General features: G+C 38.2%; 1 protein-coding gene across 3 annotated transcripts in view; it reads right to left on the bottom strand.

Moving 5' to 3' along the window:
* RABGAP1L (RAB GTPase activating protein 1 like) overlaps positions 1-17,873 on the bottom strand; it is a 657,663-nt gene that overhangs the window by 129,300 nt on the left and 510,490 nt on the right. For all 3 annotated transcript variants that reach the window (XM_013989628.2, XM_021102607.1, XM_021102608.1), the window contains one exon: positions 11,990-12,118. In XM_013989628.2, the coding sequence (XP_013845082.2) occupies positions 11,990-12,118 (129 nt within the window). The remainder of the gene's footprint in view (positions 1-11,989; positions 12,119-17,873) is intronic.

The following is a 17,873-nucleotide window of genomic DNA, read 5'->3' as shown; positions in this document are numbered from 1 at the left end:
TTTTATTATAGCAGCCCTAACAAACTACCACATACATGGAACTGGGGGCAGACATGAGACCCAGTGGGAAAAGTACTGCTCATTTAGGAACCAACTTAGCAAGAAACTTCAATGTGTATTAAATGCTGGTGGGAAGTTCAGTGACGTTAAGGGCAAGGGATAACAGAGGAGGATAGCGTCATGCCTAACACAGAGGATGAATGAAATTGCACAGAATACTCTGATAAGGTCATTGAACCTGCGCCAAAGTGAGTACCTGAAGCTTCCCTTAACTTGAATGACATGACAGCACACAAAGTTCTCCCACCTCTTCATGCAGTTCATATGCCAAGATTCCCTCACATAATGATAACGATAGCAGTGATGACGATGACGATGAAGATAAGACCATTTGAACTACATATTACAGCGGTATGGGTAGAGAGTGGTGCAGGCACAGGAAAGAAAAAGGCTTTTCTTTTTATTCCAGATGAAAGAAATAGCTCCCTCCCACAGATGACAGCAATAAAAAGTCCCCAAGCCAGAGGAATTGATAATGACAAAGGAGTGCCCATTTAATCACAACTATCAGCTACCGCAAGGAATATAATTTTCCCCTCAGCAGTTTGTTTGCCTTTAAGTGGAGCTTCAGAAAGCCTGATGAGCAGTTGGAGATACGTGAATAACATTTAAAAATCTTCAGTATCAGAGTTCCCATGTGGCTTAGCGGTTAATGAACCTGACTAGCATCCATGAGGACACAGATTCAATCCCTGGCCTCGCTCGGTGGGTTAAGGATCTGGCGTTGCTGTGAGCTGTGGTGTAGGTCACAGATGCGGCTCAGATCTGGGGTTGCTGTGCCTGTGGTGTAGGCTGGTGGCTAGAGCTCCGATTGGACCCCTAGCCTGGAAACCTCCATATGCCACGGATGTGGCCCTAAAAAGACAAAAAGACACACACACAAAAATCTTCACTATCGTTGTTTTGTGTTTTTTTTTTTTTTTTTTTTGAGTTGCTATTCTCATCTACACGTAATTTCCACCATCTCAAAACAAAAGAATTTTTCATGGTGAGGGTTGGGGAAAGAATGAAAAAGGCATAATTGTAAAATGGATCAGTTCTCCAGAGTATTAATTAGATTTGGTTTTTTCCCAGCTAAATGCTATATGGATCCATGAGTTTGTGAAACAAGAATATGAATAACTAAGTAAGTATAATATAATTATTCTTTATTCTCCCCAGAGTAGAGGCACTGGTATCTGACATAGCTGTGGCTGAAGTGGCTGAAATGCCCCCAGAATCTAATGGCCCAGCCTTCCTAGCCTAACGTATTTTAAACATATGACATTTAAATTTATTTTTATTGCTACCTAAAATTTTTAAAAAAAATTATTTCTAGTGAGTAGCAACAGAGAAATACTATATTTACTTCCTTAAATCAGATCCCCAAACACAAACTGTGAGGCACTCTTTAAATATAATCTTAACATGAATCCAAGTAGTTAAAAAAAAAAATCGTTGCAAATAGCTGTGGGAAAATTATTTATTACCATGGCTTCCAAAGAATGAAGATGAGCTCTAAGTTTATTCTCGAACACAGATAAACATAAATCATAACAACAGGATAAAAGGTAACTGTCAAAACACTTCAGAAAGTTAAATGAAATATGGAAACGTTCACTTATGAGCATAGCCGCATGTGTTTTAGTTTTCAGAAGACCACTGAGAGGGAATGAGCTGCAGGGGAAAAGAAGACTTAAAAGTTGAAGAGGGAGTTCCCGTCGTGGTGCAGTGGTTAACGAATCCGACTAGGAACCATGAGGTTGCGGGTTCGATCCCCGCCCTTGCTCAGTGGGTTAACGATCCGGCGTTGCCGTGAGCTGTGGTGTAGGTTGCAGACGCGGCTCGGATCCCGCGTTGCTGTGGCTCTGGCGTAGGCCGGTGGCTACAGCTCCGATTCAACCCCTAGCCTGGGAACCTCCATATGCCGCGGGAGCGGCCCAAGAAATAGCAACAATGACAACAACAACAAAGACAAAAAAAAAAAAAAAAGTTGAAGAGGAGAGAAACCACTAGTTCAAACAGCAGTTCTGAAGTGTCCTTTTGTGTTGTTATTTCCATGTGGAGAGCTCTAACGATATTGTATCAAGTCGGGATGCCTGTAAGGGCACAATGCTTTATTATGGTTTATTATTTCCTTTTCTAAAAAAGAGATGCCCACATAAAATCAACTTTTGTATCTTATCTTTTTTCTTTGGAGTAAGAAAATTTAGTGATTTATCAGTTCATGATACAATATCCAGGTTTACCCAACAAGTTAATTCTAAAATGTTTATATTTTGTTGCTGTTGTTGGTTTGGTCATCTCACAGCTATATGGAGTTCCCTGGTCAGGGATCAGATCCAAGCCAAGTCGTGATCTACGCTGAAGCTGTGGTAATGCCAGATCCTTAACCCACTGTGCCAGGCCAGGGATCAAACCTGCGTTCCAGTGCTGCAGAGACGCCACTGATGCTGTTGCACCACAGCAGGAACTTTTAAAATATTTATATGGTTTTCTCCTTAATAAACGGAAAGAAAATGACAGGGCAGAAGCAGGTATGATGACAGGATAAAATGGCAGAAGTAAATAAAGGATAAAAATGCATTCCAGCTAACTAGCAACAGCTAGAAAAGCAGTTTTCTAAATGTGGAAGTGCCTGATGCCTGGGCATCTGGAGCTCTGGCCTGTTTCTCCACCTGTTATCAACAGTTTCAGAGCATGTTTAACATTCACCTGTTTCCTGCTCATTCCCACAATACATGATTTGTGGGCACCGGGATCAAACTGTATTGTTTCTGTTTGGGAGAAAACAAACAATGCCCCAAATCTCAGCCACATTGAGGATTATAAATGTTAACAGACACCTCAAAGGAAAAATGAGGCAACTATTTTGATTTTTAAAAACCTCATTATCAGTTTATAATTATCACATCACTATAGCCTATAACAAAATTAACATTTCCCTAGCAGAAGACTATGACACTTTAAACCAAAGATTCCAAGTTGTGGTTGCCGGTGTGCAGAGGCCTTGATAGGAAAGGAACATGTGATGTGGTTCCATTAAAAACGAACCCTTTCCATGGTGCACATAAGGGCACGTATTTGAGATTCATGGAGTCAACAAAAGCCTCTGTGTGGCCTCATTGCTAATTCAAAAAATGCCTCTACTTAGGAGATTACATTCTTGTTTATACACAGCAACAATAGCCAGAAAGAAATAGCAAAGAGCATGAAGAAATTAGAGGTAAATTGCTTTTAATACAAATGTTCTTTATAGTTTTGCTCTAGTGTGAAAGTTATTTTCAAACAGTTAAATTCAAATTCACAGTTACAAATATGGAGATCTTAGAGGGAAAAATATTGACTCTCTAGATAAATGAATTTACCACTATCTTACTAAAAATATGATTTGTGGGAGGCAAGATCAAATTGCATTAATCCACTTTGGGAGAGTGGATAATTGTCCATCACAGTATATAGGTAACTGAGCTGGAGCAGAGCTAAGGGTCTTCTGAGGCAGGTAGATACCACAGTAACATCTAGTTGATGGTGGCTACCTCTCTAGCATGGGGTAGGAAGACAATTTTGGTGTGAAAGAGGAAGATGCTAGGGTAGAACTTTGCTTTTAGCCACTAGGACCTTCATCTTACTCTTTTTTTCCCCCTTCCTCTTATCGCCTCTGCCATCTTTGTTTATTCCTCCTGCAATGCATTTAAAATCTCTATGATTAAAATAAAATGGGAGTGATGGTGGCAAAGTCACTAGAGCAGAGAGAAGCAAATCACAGAACTAGCCATGGATGGCAAAATAGCAATTGGCATAATTTTGCTGCCACTAAATATAACCTGAGCTATCGACTGAGCATTTTGAGCTCAGGGCAGTATTATCTTCTAATGTCACTAAACTGTCTTTAAAATCTAAGCATTTTTGGAGAAAAGATGTTTTTCTCTTGGGTAACCACCAAGTCATTTAATGTCCCCCTCCATAATTCTCTATCTTCTTAGAGTTCAATTCCTTTTCTTTCCTTTTTTTTTTTTTGGTGAGGTGTAGTTAATTTACAATGTTGTGTTACTTTCTGCTGTACATCAAAATGACACACATACATATACATGTGTGTATATATATATATACACACACACTTTTTTCTTTTTATACATAGCTATTCACAGAGGACTACATTCAATATTTATTCTCTCCATGTACAATACTTACATCTGTTAGCCCCAACCTTCCACTCCACCCTCCTCCAACCCCTCCCCGGAGTTAAATTCTTTGTATCCCTCCCCCACCCCCTTGTCCTCCAGTCTCTCAGGCCCCACTGTCTTCACTTTCTCTTCTACTAGTTTGATTCCATCATCTATCATGTCAACCTCCCTCCTGCTCCTAGGCTCATCCCCCTGACTCAGTGGTGTGCTGGGGTTAGCAGCTACCAGTTCAAGTGAAGTTACCGTTAATATTCAGAAATTGTGCGCCAGTTGTTAAGTCATGGATAAGTTGAAATTAGCCATTGTGGGAGTATTTTACCTGGAAATTGGCAAAAGCTACCAATCAGAGATTCCCTCTTTTCTCCTCCTTTTTGTATCCCCAGGATCTGGTTTATTATTGTACCAGTGCCCTGGCCCCACTGCCCTTCCTTTGTCTAATGTTGGCAAACCTCAACCATAGGTGGAAATAATGGCTTTCTTCAGGTATACATTTGAACGGCTGGGTGCTTCTAGAGAAATTCACAAAACACTGCAGAGTTTTGCTACTATCAGATCATGATCTCCAACCATTCAGTCCAGCAATTCCTGTATATTTTCCCAATTAGTTCTTTCATTCTCTACAATGTCCATCTAAAAGTTTGTCTATGTTCTTTAAATCTCTAACTCCACTGCATTCTCTTAGTTCTAATCCTATTTCCTTTAATAGAAATAATAGAAACCTTCAAATGGAATATTCTCAATTTCTTTCCTTCTTACCTTACCTAACCTGCACATTTGCCTTTATCTCCATCTATTCCTTGCTCATTCCTTCCTGCTGTAATGGAAGAAAAATGTATTCTTTTGAGTTTAATTCTTTGCTTCCTCTGAGGTCTGTCTCTGTTGATATATTCCAATCTGCAACTCCTCTCTTGTGAGCCTTTCCTTCTCATTTGACAATGACTAGTCTGGTTCTTGGATATCCACCCTCATCATTCCTTGAGCTTTCTTCCTAGTTTTATAAACAGATCATGCTCCCTCCCACCCCACAGTGTTGTTCACACTTCCTTCAGTCTGAAATGTCTTATCATCTCAGTGCAAGAAAGCTTCTTCTAAACCAGTGAGCCAAAGTCTGGATCCTTGGTTCTTCATATATCTCTATTATATCCCGTCTGAATATTTGTCTTACTTTGTAATTATACATTTATTAAGGCAATTATGTAAGTAACATCTTCTGCACAATATAAATTCCATGATTTCTGGGAGTGTATCTGCTTTTGTTCAACTTTGTATTCCTTGGGTCTAACATAGTGCCTGGCATATAGTAGGTACTCAATGAAGAAACCGATTGAGTGTTTTTTAAGAATTAAAACTGTAAACCAACTATCATGGAAAAAAACAAAAAAAAAATAAAACAAACATGGATATATTTTAAAAAAATAATTTAAATATTTTTCCCATCATCCAAAAATCCATGTCAACCTCAACCTTATATCTACTTATTTCTCTCTCTTATACTTACTCTCTGGCTTGTTGGCTGTTTCTTTCATCCTCCATCATTTCTCTACATTAACCTCCTTAGAAGAGTTGTCTCATCTCCCTTCTTCATTAACACACCTCCCTCTTTTTTCCTTGAATCATTGGCTTTTTCACCTCATCACTCCACTAAAATCGCTGTCACCGAGGCCATGAAGAAACCTCTTTATCATTAACTGTTGCACAATGTACACCTCACTCTCCATACCTTATGTGACCTCTAAGGGTCACTGACATCTGCTCAACTTCTTCCTTCTTGAAAAAATTCTTTTTCCCTTAGCTTTCACACTTCACACTCTTCTGGGTTTCTTCCTGCCTTTTTAGTCTCACTGATTTCTACTTCTCAGTCCATCTTTTACATGTTAATGAATCTACCCTCAATCTTTCTCTCTGCTCTTCCATGAAAATTCACCTGCTCCCGTAGTTCAAAACTGATGACATCCAAATGTCTACTTTTAGCTCAGATTTGACTTCCACTCTATATCCACCTGCTTACTGGATGTTTCCATGTACTTGGATATGAGACTGTGGACATACTCCACAAATTTAACATGTCTAACAAATAACTATTTCCTAACAAATAACTCACTATCTCCTATCTTTGTAATTTGTTCTCCTTTGTCTGTTCCCTTTCATAGAGTGATTACAACCAAAGTGCCTACATAAGGATCCTGAGAGTCATTACTGACTCACTTTCTTTGCCCTAATGCTCCCATTTAATCACCAAGATCTGTTGATTATGTCTCTTGAATATCTCTGGAATCTGCCCACATCTCTCAAGCCCATTATAATACTCTGGTCACTTCTCAACTGGAGTACTACAACCACCCCTGAATTGATCTATAACCAATCATCTAATCTTAATCCATTCTCCACACAGCAACTGCAACAACCTTTCTAAAACATAAATCTGACCATTTGTCTCCTATTTAAAATCCCTCAGTACTTCCCACTGGTCCCAGAATAAGGTCCAAGTTGCTTAGCATTGGATTACAGGCTTGCACGGCTCTACCAGCTCTCTGCTTACCTCTCTACTCTTCTATCCACTCTCCTTATTCCCTCCCTCCTCGAAGCCTATTCTCTAGTCATGAACTATGTTTAGGTTTTGGACAACTCTGTATTTTCTCACCTCTGGGTTTCTGCACATTCTCTGCATGGAGCATCCTTCCCCCTGACTCCACATAGTCCTTAACTCTGCTAATCCTGCTGGTCTCATTTTAACTCTCACTTCCTCTGAGAAGTCTTCTTGCACAGTTCCTGGCATACAGTAGATACTCAATAAATGAACCTTTCTTTCCTAATTCTCTCGTTTTAGTTTAACGTCAGATTTTAAAGTTTTAATTTTGCTCCAGTTATTTTACTAATAAAATACACATGAAATAGATTATCTTATTTTTTAAGACATTCTATTGTGAAGATCTACCAACAAAATATTTTAAGTGATAAGATGTATTTGATATTTGGTGAATATATATAGGTATCACATTCATAAATTCTTATGCTCCAAAGAAATATCAATTTTCTTAACAAGCTTAAGATTATCTCAGAGCACAAAGGTTAAGTTTTTTGAATCACTAAGCTCCCTTTAAGAATCCAATAAAAGTCATACTGTCTTACCAGGAAAAACAAAATGCTTGAATGCATATATAAAGAAATTTAAATTTCTAGTGACTCAGAGTCCATGAAGCCAAGATCCAAGTTTAAGAAACTCTGCAATAGCAAAAATTTAAACTATAAACTAACAACTGAATAATGATATTCACAAAAGTTGCCTTCCTGTGAAAGTGTAGGATACTCATATGTTAAGTAACCAAATGACTTTCTGAAGTAAAGTTTTTTGGTGGTGGTGTATTTTTTTTTTTTTTGCTTTGTAAGGCCATACCATAGTTAAAATCCAAAATGGCATATGGAAGTTCCCAGGCTAGGGGTCAAATTGGAGATATAGCTGCCTGCCTACGCCACAGCCATAGCAACATGGGATCTGAGCTGCATTTGCGACCTACACCATAGCTCATGGCAATGCTGGATCCTTAACCCATTAAGCAAGAAGCCTCATCCTCATGGATACTAGTGGGGTTTGTTACCGCTGAGCCAAAATGGGAACTCCCCAAAATAAAGTCTGATGGGTGAATGTATTTTCTGATTTTAGTCTGGCTAGACCATAGGGACAGGAGGGATAGCAGAATAATTTAAAGTCATGTTAGTTAAATTAGAAAAAATAAACACCAAAAAATATTCCTGGTATTTAATATCACATGAGTTTCAGGAGAATAAAGTTATCTAACTTTATTAAAAGTTAAAAAGTTAAAGTTATTTATCTAACTTTATTTATCTAAAATTATCTAGCTTTATCAATAAATCCTGTTGGTATATTCACAGAAATAAACTACACACTGAGCTAATAAGTTATTTTTTTACCTGTAATTGTTGCATCTATTTTAAAACCAGTCAGCTTACGAAATCACAGGTCACCTAGTTCCTTAAAGTTGGAGGAGAGTGACTCATTTTGATGGGTAATTAAATGAGAACATGTCCATTGAAAGACAACCATACACAAGTACTATGAAAATAGTTAAAATCCAAAAAAAAAAAATTATTAAGTTTGACAGAAATTCCATCCTTAATCTTGAATAGCCACGGATAAGAAATTTTGAGTTGAATTTCTTTGCCTTTTCCATAACTACAGTCAGCTCTGTCTGTGAGCGCTTTGTCTAACAGGCAGCCCCATCTGCAAGTCCATCATTTCCTAACATTTCCAGTTGCCAGCATACTCTGCTGTAATGATGGCATGATGACTCATGTCCTTACAACACTCCCACTTTCATTATTCAGTGTAACACCTCATCCTCCACAGCCTCTGAAGGGTTGCAGTATATCAGAATGGGGAAGGGGGGAGGGGCTGACAGTGGGACAGGCCTGAGTGCTTTTTCAAAACTGCAAGCTGCTGTGAAATTGATTTAGTGGACTGTAACTAGCTTCTTGGCTTAGGATTTTGGTGGGGGAAAGGGGAGAAGTTTAAAATGAAATAGAATATGGACTTCCCATCGTGGCTCAGTGGTTAACGAATCTGACTAGCATCCATGAGAATGCAGGTTTGATCCCTGGCCTCACTCAGTGGGTTAAGGATCCATCATTGCCATGAGCTATGGTGTAGGTTACAGACTCGGCTCGGATCCTGTGTTGCTGTGGCTGTGGTGTAGGCCGGCAGCTATAGCTCCAATTTGACCCCTAGCCTGGGAACCTCCATATGCTTCAGGCGTGACCCTAAAAAGTAATAAAATAAAATAAAATATAACACAGTAGAAGAAGAAAAAACATCAGAGAGCATCATACATTGTAAGGGTAATTATCTCTTTGTGTGTGTGTGTGAGTGTGTGTGTGTGTGTGTGTGTGTGAGTTTAAGGTGTTGACATAAAAGCTATTTCAAAACGTTGGTCTTGGTTTAAAAACAATCTTAAGCTTTTGTGTTGGAGACCTATGTTCTAGTCCTAGCACAATCCTGAATATATACCATTTACGTTTTCCTTCTTTCAATTAAACCTCATATCTACCTCTCAATCATATGCTATAAATTAAAATGGTGTCCCTTGTGGGTACTGCTTTAAGTATCTAAGAAAAAGTACTCTTCTTAGAAAACAAAACAAAACAAAACAAAAAAACCCAAAACAAAAATAATTATCCTGTTATTACTTGAAAAAAATTCATATCTATCTGTTCATGTCCAAATAAATCACTAACTGCACACAGCACTTTCATTCCAGGAGCTGTCTATTCAGATCATATTTGAAACCTGTTTTCTAACATTTTCTGTTTCTGTGTCTCTCAGATCTCATGTTTCTGGCTTGACAGTTTTTGTTACTCCCATCCTCTGAGGAACTTCATAAATTATATTGGGAAAAAACTTTCCCTGTACATATCATTTTTGGATCACTTTCCTGGACTTTTTTGTTCTTAATGACTTTCCGATCATTCTATATTTCCCTTGAAAACATTTACCTATACCTCTTAACTCTCCACTCTTTTATTCTTAGAAATGAATGTCTTATTTTAACAGATTCCTACAGCATTGCCCCAGGTTATAGCACTGCATTCTGACAGCTCTGGAACAATGAACTGGCTAAAGACTACCTTTCAAATCTACCAATCACAAAATTCAATCAAACACACCATGACCACTGGAATGTATTTCCAATGTCTACAGACAAATGTGGCTTATGCTTAGTCATTTGGTTTCACCAAATAAAAGTCATAAAGGCGTTAAAAGCTTGCATGTCAGGATGAAGACTTCGGAGATCTTTCTTAATGCCTTGGAAAATAATCTCTTTGAATATAGAGTTCATTTGAAAGACAATATAATAATTTTTTTCTCCTCAGTTATTTATTTAGTGCATTGAGTTATACCTTTTAACATTTAGAATTTAGTTTAAAATAACTTAAAAATTTGAAAAATGTGCTACACCAAAAATGTTTTACAGTGGGTACTGTGCTTAAGTGAAGTCTGTCTCGAAATACATATTAAGTAATGAGGTTCATAAGCCTAAGACTACTCTATCTTCTAATTGCTCAATCCCAAATCCATGGAATCATTTTGATTCCTCTTTTCCTTTCATACCCATGTCTAATATATCATGAAATCCTGTTGGTTCTTTTTGAAAACACACCCAGGCTCCAACCACATCCATGTCCATTTCATCCGTGTCCCTGGTTCAATCTATCATCATTTCTCAATAGGATTACTGCAACCTCCTCCCACCCACCCAAGCTGATCTCCCTACTCTTACCTTGTATAGTCCATTCTCAACATGGTAGGCATTGTGAGCGTCTAAAACCTCAGACAGATCTTATCATTCTTCCAATCAAAACCCTGTAAGGGATCCTCATTTCACTCAAAGCAAAGCCTAAATCCTCACAATAGCCTGCATCTTCTGGCTTCTTGTGAGTTCTCTAACTTCCTCTCCTATTGCCCTCATTTTTCATTCTCATTCCAGCCACACTGGCCTTTCTGGCTGTTCCTCAAACTTACCAGGTATAAGCCAACCTCAGGGCCTCTGACCCAGTTGTTGCCTCTGCTGAAATGCCTTCCCCCTAGACATCTCCATGCCTAAATCATCTCCTCCATCTTCCCAAGGAGGTCTACTCTAACAACAACTGGGACTTTCCCTCTCCCCACCAATCCAGCTTACTTATTTTGCCCTACATTTTCTTTTCTTTTTTCATAGCGATTTATCACCTTCTAACAAATCTTTTTTGTTTGTTTGTTTGTTTGTCTTTTAGGTCCACACTTGCAGCATATGGAAGTTCCTGGGCTAGAGGCTAAATCAGAGCTACAGCTGCTGGCCTATGCCACAGCCACAGCAACGCGGGATCCGAGCCATATCTGTGACGTGCAACACCACAGCTCACAGTAACGTCGGATCCTTAATCCACTGAGCGAGGCCAGGGACCGAATCCACATCCTTATGGGTGCTAGTCAGGCTCGTTACCGCTGAGCCGCAATGGGAACTTCCTAAATATTCTTTATTATGATGATTGTTTATGGTCAGTTTCCTTCTGCAAGAATGTAAGATCCATAAGACCTGGGATCTTTGATTATTTAGAAAACAATTTATGTTTTTGCCATGGTTAGGTTAGAAGATTCCCTAGTATACTTCCGAGGTACAAGAACTGACATTGGTAAATTGGTTCCAAATTGTCTTTAAATGTGTTCTCTCACTTTGATACGACAATTCTCTGGATGGATATTTCTATTTCAACTTACAAAATTTATTTAGTGTTACCAGATATATGATAAGAAGCAATGTATCCAGACATTTGTCAGGTGTGGGATGGGAATGGGTAGATCAAGACTCAGAGCTTTCCCAGTCCTTTAGAGAAAGGAAGCATGGCCTCAGCAGGCTTCTTGCTTTGTCCTAAATAATCTTAAAACAGATGGCAAAAGCTAAATACCAAGTCTGCTGCTATGGAAACCACTATCACAGCAGCCCATTCTAGAGCCCCACCTATAAGATAAATGTTTATTTTCTTCTTGTTACAATCTGAACTTGCCAATGTTCACTCTGATCCTACTAGAAAGACAGCTACTATTTATACACATCAGCTTGACCAAAAAATCTGAGAGACTAGTTCACATACCACATCATCTTAAACATAGTCAAAATCCAGCAACCAACAAAGAGAAAGTTTTACATAATTTGCCATGTGATTCTGCATTCAAGTTCCACCTTTATTATATATAAATTCATATAACTTACCTTAATATTGCAAGCCTGCTCCATTAACCTTCTTGCATTTTCTTCCGCCCTGTATCTCTTTGGAAGCTGGACTCTGAAGAACTTTAAAGCACCTTCAAAATCAGCCTGCAGAAGATCTTCCTTTGAGGTCTACAAAACAATCACCAAGCATCATCAGTTACATTTTAACCTGTGTCACAATAAATGACTGAAAGGGAATTTCTATTCCTGAATGTACTTCTACAGCCGACATCTAGGTGAGTTCCAAAAATTTTTAGGAAGAGATTTCTAATCTCTTTGCTATAAACTGAAATAAGTCACTATAAATCCTAGAAGCAATAAAAGAATTGATTAACAGTCTAACATATTTAATTTATATTACCTGAAGATTAGAATGGTAGATCCTGGCAAAGCCAAACATGTTCTGAGAAAATAAAAATGTCAGAGAAAAAAAATTGCACTTTGGGACTAATCTGTGACTTTAGCTTGGTGGAAATTTTAAGGATATTTTAATTAATTAATTAATTAATTAATTAACTTTTGGTCTCCTTTTATTTCTTTTTTAATTTTTTTTACTCGCCCCCTTTTATTTCACCTATTGATAATTTATAAACATATGAACAAATTTTGACTTGAAGTGAAAATTCAACAAAGTTAAGGGTGGGCAATATCACCGGAGAAGGATTGATAGCTTTGTGAGAAACACAAAGAGTAAGAAAAGTAACAAGAGTAAGAAAATTTTCTTGGAGTTCCAGTTGTAGCTCAGTGGTAATGAACCCAACTAGTATCCAGGCGGACATGGGTTCGACCTGGGCCTTGCTCAGTGGGTTAAGGATCTGGCATTGCTGTGAACTGTGGTGTAGTTCGCAGATGCGGCTGGCTTGGATCTGGTATTGCTATAGCTGTGGCATAGGCTGGCAGGTGCAGATCCGACTGGACCCCTAGCCTGGGAACTTCCATATGCCAGCAGTGCAGCTCTAAAAAGACAAAAAAAAAAAAAAAAAAAAAAAAAAAAAAAAAAAGACCTCCCCAAAACACTTTTCTTTATAGGCAATCACTAACTGACTTATAGGAGACATATTTTAAGGACTCGTAAATTTTAAAAAACTTAATTTTTTTTAATTTTAAAGAAAGAAATTAAACTGTTCTAGAGAGTCACTTTTAGAAGTCAGACCAGGAAAGATGGCAAATGGTGGGGTTGGGGTGGGGGTTAGATAGTGGGAAGAGGTCAGAGGGTAACTGGAGGGTCAGTGTGACATCATCCCTTACCACTGCTCTTTGAAACACTAATAATTCTTAAGTATATTTTTACAAAGCTGGCTGAAGATATAAACAATACAATCAAAGCACATTAGAGTTACATAATAAACACTTAATGAGAGCATGGCTTTTCAACTAACAACAGCGACAGCTCAAGTGAAGAAAATAAGAAATTGTTCCCATATCTTAAAGAATGCTATGAAAAAGTAGCATGAAATAAACCATATAACTACTGAACTTCTTATGAAAACTATTGTTTGCAAAGTTTACTTAAGAAATAACGACCACCTAGAAATGACTACATGTATGCACAGAAAAAAAGACTGAAAGGAAATAAAATGTTTCTCTGGATAGTGGAATCATGTTTTTTTTTTTTCTCTTTATATTTTGCTATATTTTCAGCAGTAAAAATTTTGTAATAAAAAAGGCAATAAATATTTTAATACACAATGATAAGTAATCATTGGCAAACACTGAGATACAAATTAAGAGATTGAGTTAGACTGGGTACACAGAAGTAGGCCAAAAAGAAATTTGATGTTTTAAGAGTCAGCATTTAATTGTCAAAACTGCAGGAAAAAAAAAAAAGGAAAACATGATGGCTAGAAATCATAGAACTATGTGCTAGTTCAAAATTTATTTAAATTTAAAACTGATTAAACTTAAAGACTTCATTAAAAGAGTATAAGGAAGTCAGAGGAATTCTGCTCATGATGAGTGGCTGTCATCACCACCACCCTGGTCTAAGCCATTGCCACCTCTTAGCCGAGCCACTGGTGTAATTCCCCAACTGGTCTCCCTGTGTCTGCTCTGGCTCCCTACAATGAACTCTCCTTACAGCAGCTAGATGATACTTTATCGGATCAGGTTGCTCTTCTGGATAAAGCTCTCCAATGGTTCCTGAAAAACCCAAAATCTTTACCACCATCCACAAGACCCTTCACGATTTGGGGGCCCCTGCCTTTTCCTCCAACCTCATGTTGAATCACAACCATCTCCTTATTCTCAAGCTAGGCTAACAGTGCTGGGGTGGGGGGTGGGGGAAACAAGCCTCAGTACATCTCAGATTTATTTCCTCTCTCGGAGATACTGAGATATGATGGCAAAATGTTAGTGGAGAGAATGTTTAGCATGATAAAGTGCTATCGACTCACCTGAACTTAGCTGGAAAAGGCAGTTATACTGGAAACAACCTCAGCCCCAAAGATGGCTTCTTCAACTAAAATGTCAACTGCTGACTTATTGAGAAAGCAGATTCCTACCAGTTATACCAGACATACTACATCCCTAGTCCTTCTTCACCTGTAATACCGGTTCTGATGACTATCTCTTTGCTAAATGTTGGGAAAATTCAAGACAAGCTACTTAAAGAGTTTGTAGGGAGGCAGGATTAGTAGCTTTCCTCATTATTCAAAAGCTTCTAAGGAACCTCTTCTATCGTCAGTGTAACTAACCTCTAGTTACCTGGAAACAGATGCCCCGAAATGGCAGGAACAGTCTCTTGCTTGACAGCAACAGCGTGGTTACCTAATTTTCTAATACTGTCCAAGGCCTAATTTCAAGTCTAGCCTCTGAGTTCACAAAAAAAGCAGAAAGATAGGATTGAAGATGAGAAGTCACATATCCAGTGACATTTGTCCTCTGGTCAGGCCAGGATGGCCGTGTACCTATACAGAGATGCTGTTAGGAGGAGGCTGTGGTCTCAGGGGAGGCACAGCAAGGGGCTCCCCGCCTGGGTGGGGCTGGAGCCCAACTCCAGTTGAGTCTCTGGAAACAGAATTCAGAGCCCTGTGACCGTCCTTTCCAAGATACCACTGGTCTTAATGACTCTATAGAGCTATACAAAAAGATTACCTGGATAATTAAAAAAACATTTAAACAAGTCCTACTTCTATTTCCTTTCAAGTAGATAGATATAAATATCCAGAGGGAAAGGTAAGTAGGATATAAATAAAAGAATCCTTCCCACTCAACCCAGTAAAATGAATTAAGCACACTGCCAGGCACATAATAGACATCGATATATATTTGTTCCACATATTCATAAAGGCTCTACTTTAAGCATACACACCATTAAAAAGTCAAAATTTATCAAACGCAAATTAGAAAGGGATTTAGGACTTATTTTGATATAAAATTGATTTATATTTTGGGGAACATCAGAAGTATACATGACGACTTTTTTTTTTTTTTTTTTTTTTTTTTATGGCCATACCCATGCATATGGAAGTTCCTGAGCCAGATACTGAATCTGAGCCTCAGCTGTGACAACACCAGATCCTTTAAGCGACTGCACTGGGCCAGGGATCAATCCCATATCAGAACAGCAACCTGACCTGCTGCAGTCAGATTCCAGATTTTTAACCCACTGTGGCACAGCAAGAACGCCATACATGGCAACTTTTGTACTTGGGTCTTTAACTTCTTTTAAGAGTTATCACCTCTCTTCAGGGGGTAATTCTGGCAGCAGCCAACAACCAGGGTAAAGATGGGAGACAAACTTTCTCTTCGTTCTTTCATTCCCTCCTCAAAATGAATGATTTAAGGAAGTTCATGAATATTAAAAAATAAAAACCAGGAAGCAATTTGACAGCAAAGGAAGTGTGATCAAAATTAAACCTTAACATGGCTACTGAAGGGACAGCTGGAGCATTTGGCTATGTGATATGTCAATCTTCCTTGGCCTGAGAGTCCTTTACAGTCACTGTGCACAACACCCAGAGGGTCAGTACTGAGACTATAGCCAACACTGATATTAATATACAATGTCTGATAACAACTTCCTATGTCACTTAGCAGCAAAAAGAAAAAATATAGGGGGAAAAGAGGGAATTTTGAACGTAAGTAGAGTAAAAATTTTCTTCTTTTTCCAAATTTCATATTTACAGAAGAGTATGAACTCTGGCTATGTGCCCTACTGCTAATACTAATTTGAGTGTGTTTCTCCCACTGAAAAATTCAGTGCAAGAGTATCGCATTTTAAAGTGATTTAAAAAAAAAAAAAAAAAGACAGCAGGGTGGGTGGAAATGAACAGTTCTAACATTTGAGTGTTAGCTCTAGATGCTTCTATTCCTAACCTCTCACTATTCTTGGATGTCAAACCTTTCTTTAAGGGCCTCTGATAAGCAGCAAAATCTAGATATGATTATTTTAGGGGGTTATCTGGAAAACATCTAGGCATGGTTCTCTTTCTCACCTTTTCTATATTTATCACAAATGGTTTTTCCTTCCTTTAATTATAATGTCTAACAGGATCTCCATTTCATTGAGAAATGTTTTTGGAGGACTGAGAATCATCTGGAAGCATAGGCTTTGGAAGGAGAAAACATTACTTATCTGATATCTACATTTCCTGTATCCCTTACTTTGGTATTTTAATTTCGCCAAAGAAACATGTATGTGGTGAGTCTGTACACAGTTTATGCTTTGTGGTAATATCTAAAATGGAATACTTGTACCTGATTTATTAAAGGAAAATTATTCTTCACTAGGTGTAACTTTGAAGGACAATAAGAAGAAATTCCAAAATGTGCTTGGTGTTCTAGTAGTTCAATGGGCCCTCAGTAAAATGGGGAACAATAAGTAAGGCCCAGAGTCCACATCTACAATATTGTCTTGGTAAATCATTTATTTGATTAGTTCATTAAGAAAATTAACTTGTCTTACATAGGAAAAAAAAACAACCATTGAGATCTTTAAACTAAACTAAGGGATTTGTACGTCTTTAACCCATTACACCTTCATATTTAAAAAACATGACTAAAAACCTAAACTTCCGTGCTAGCCCTCTTGATGGGTAATGGGAAGACTGCCATGTTGCATGTGGTAGGATTCCTCTTAGGACCACCCTGTGCAGATCAGCCACGATCCCTCATCATTAGCCAGTCCAATAACACACGGCTGAACAACTGTACTTCCCCCGGTATGCATGCTAAACTTTGAGCAATAATAATTCATTGGATAGCTGATCCCATTTCACAGCCATCTTGCTAATTAAAGGGCATGTCGTTTTCCAACATGCAGAGTACCCTAGTCATTGAAGTATAGCACTGTATAACAAAGTCAGAGATTTCCAAATTTGCCCCCCCAATAGATAACTCAGCATATACTTTTCACATATCATGCAGGTGGCACTATTACCTGTAAATGTTAGAGCCCAAAACAACCTGAGGGCTGTACCACCTCAGCAACCTAACTGGGCCACCAGGTTGCCTTAGTACAGTTGTAGCATATATATCTTCTCACAGATCTGAAGCTTGTGAACCCATCTCCCTATGGGTGTTATGCTTGACAATTTATTTTACACTAGAGGCAATTTCAAGTCATCCCTGATGCAGATTTAAGTATGAGAGATATTCTCAGTTATTAATTTTCTGTTTCCCTTCAAAACACTGAAAATGTAAATGTTAAAGAAAGACAGCACCAGATCACTCTAAAGTCACCAGGGGAAGTTGGTGAGTCACAAAGTTAAGTGGTCTTTCAGCATATGGAAATCAATTAGACCAAAACTGATTCCTCAAAGAGAGGTAGAGAATTTGTTGAAATATATTTTAGCATTTCTTCATGTCAAAGCTCCTAAAATAAAAGCTTTTTATTTCATTCCTTAAAAAAAAAAAATCCTGCCCTAATAGAATCATAAATCTT

This window comes from Sus scrofa, chromosome 9 (assembly GCF_000003025.6).
Source record: "Sus scrofa isolate TJ Tabasco breed Duroc chromosome 9, Sscrofa11.1, whole genome shotgun sequence".
Lineage (NCBI taxonomy): Eukaryota > Metazoa > Chordata > Mammalia > Artiodactyla > Suidae > Sus > Sus scrofa.
Note: the sequence above shows the minus strand (reverse complement) of the source record. Positions and strands in the feature narration are given on the sequence as shown.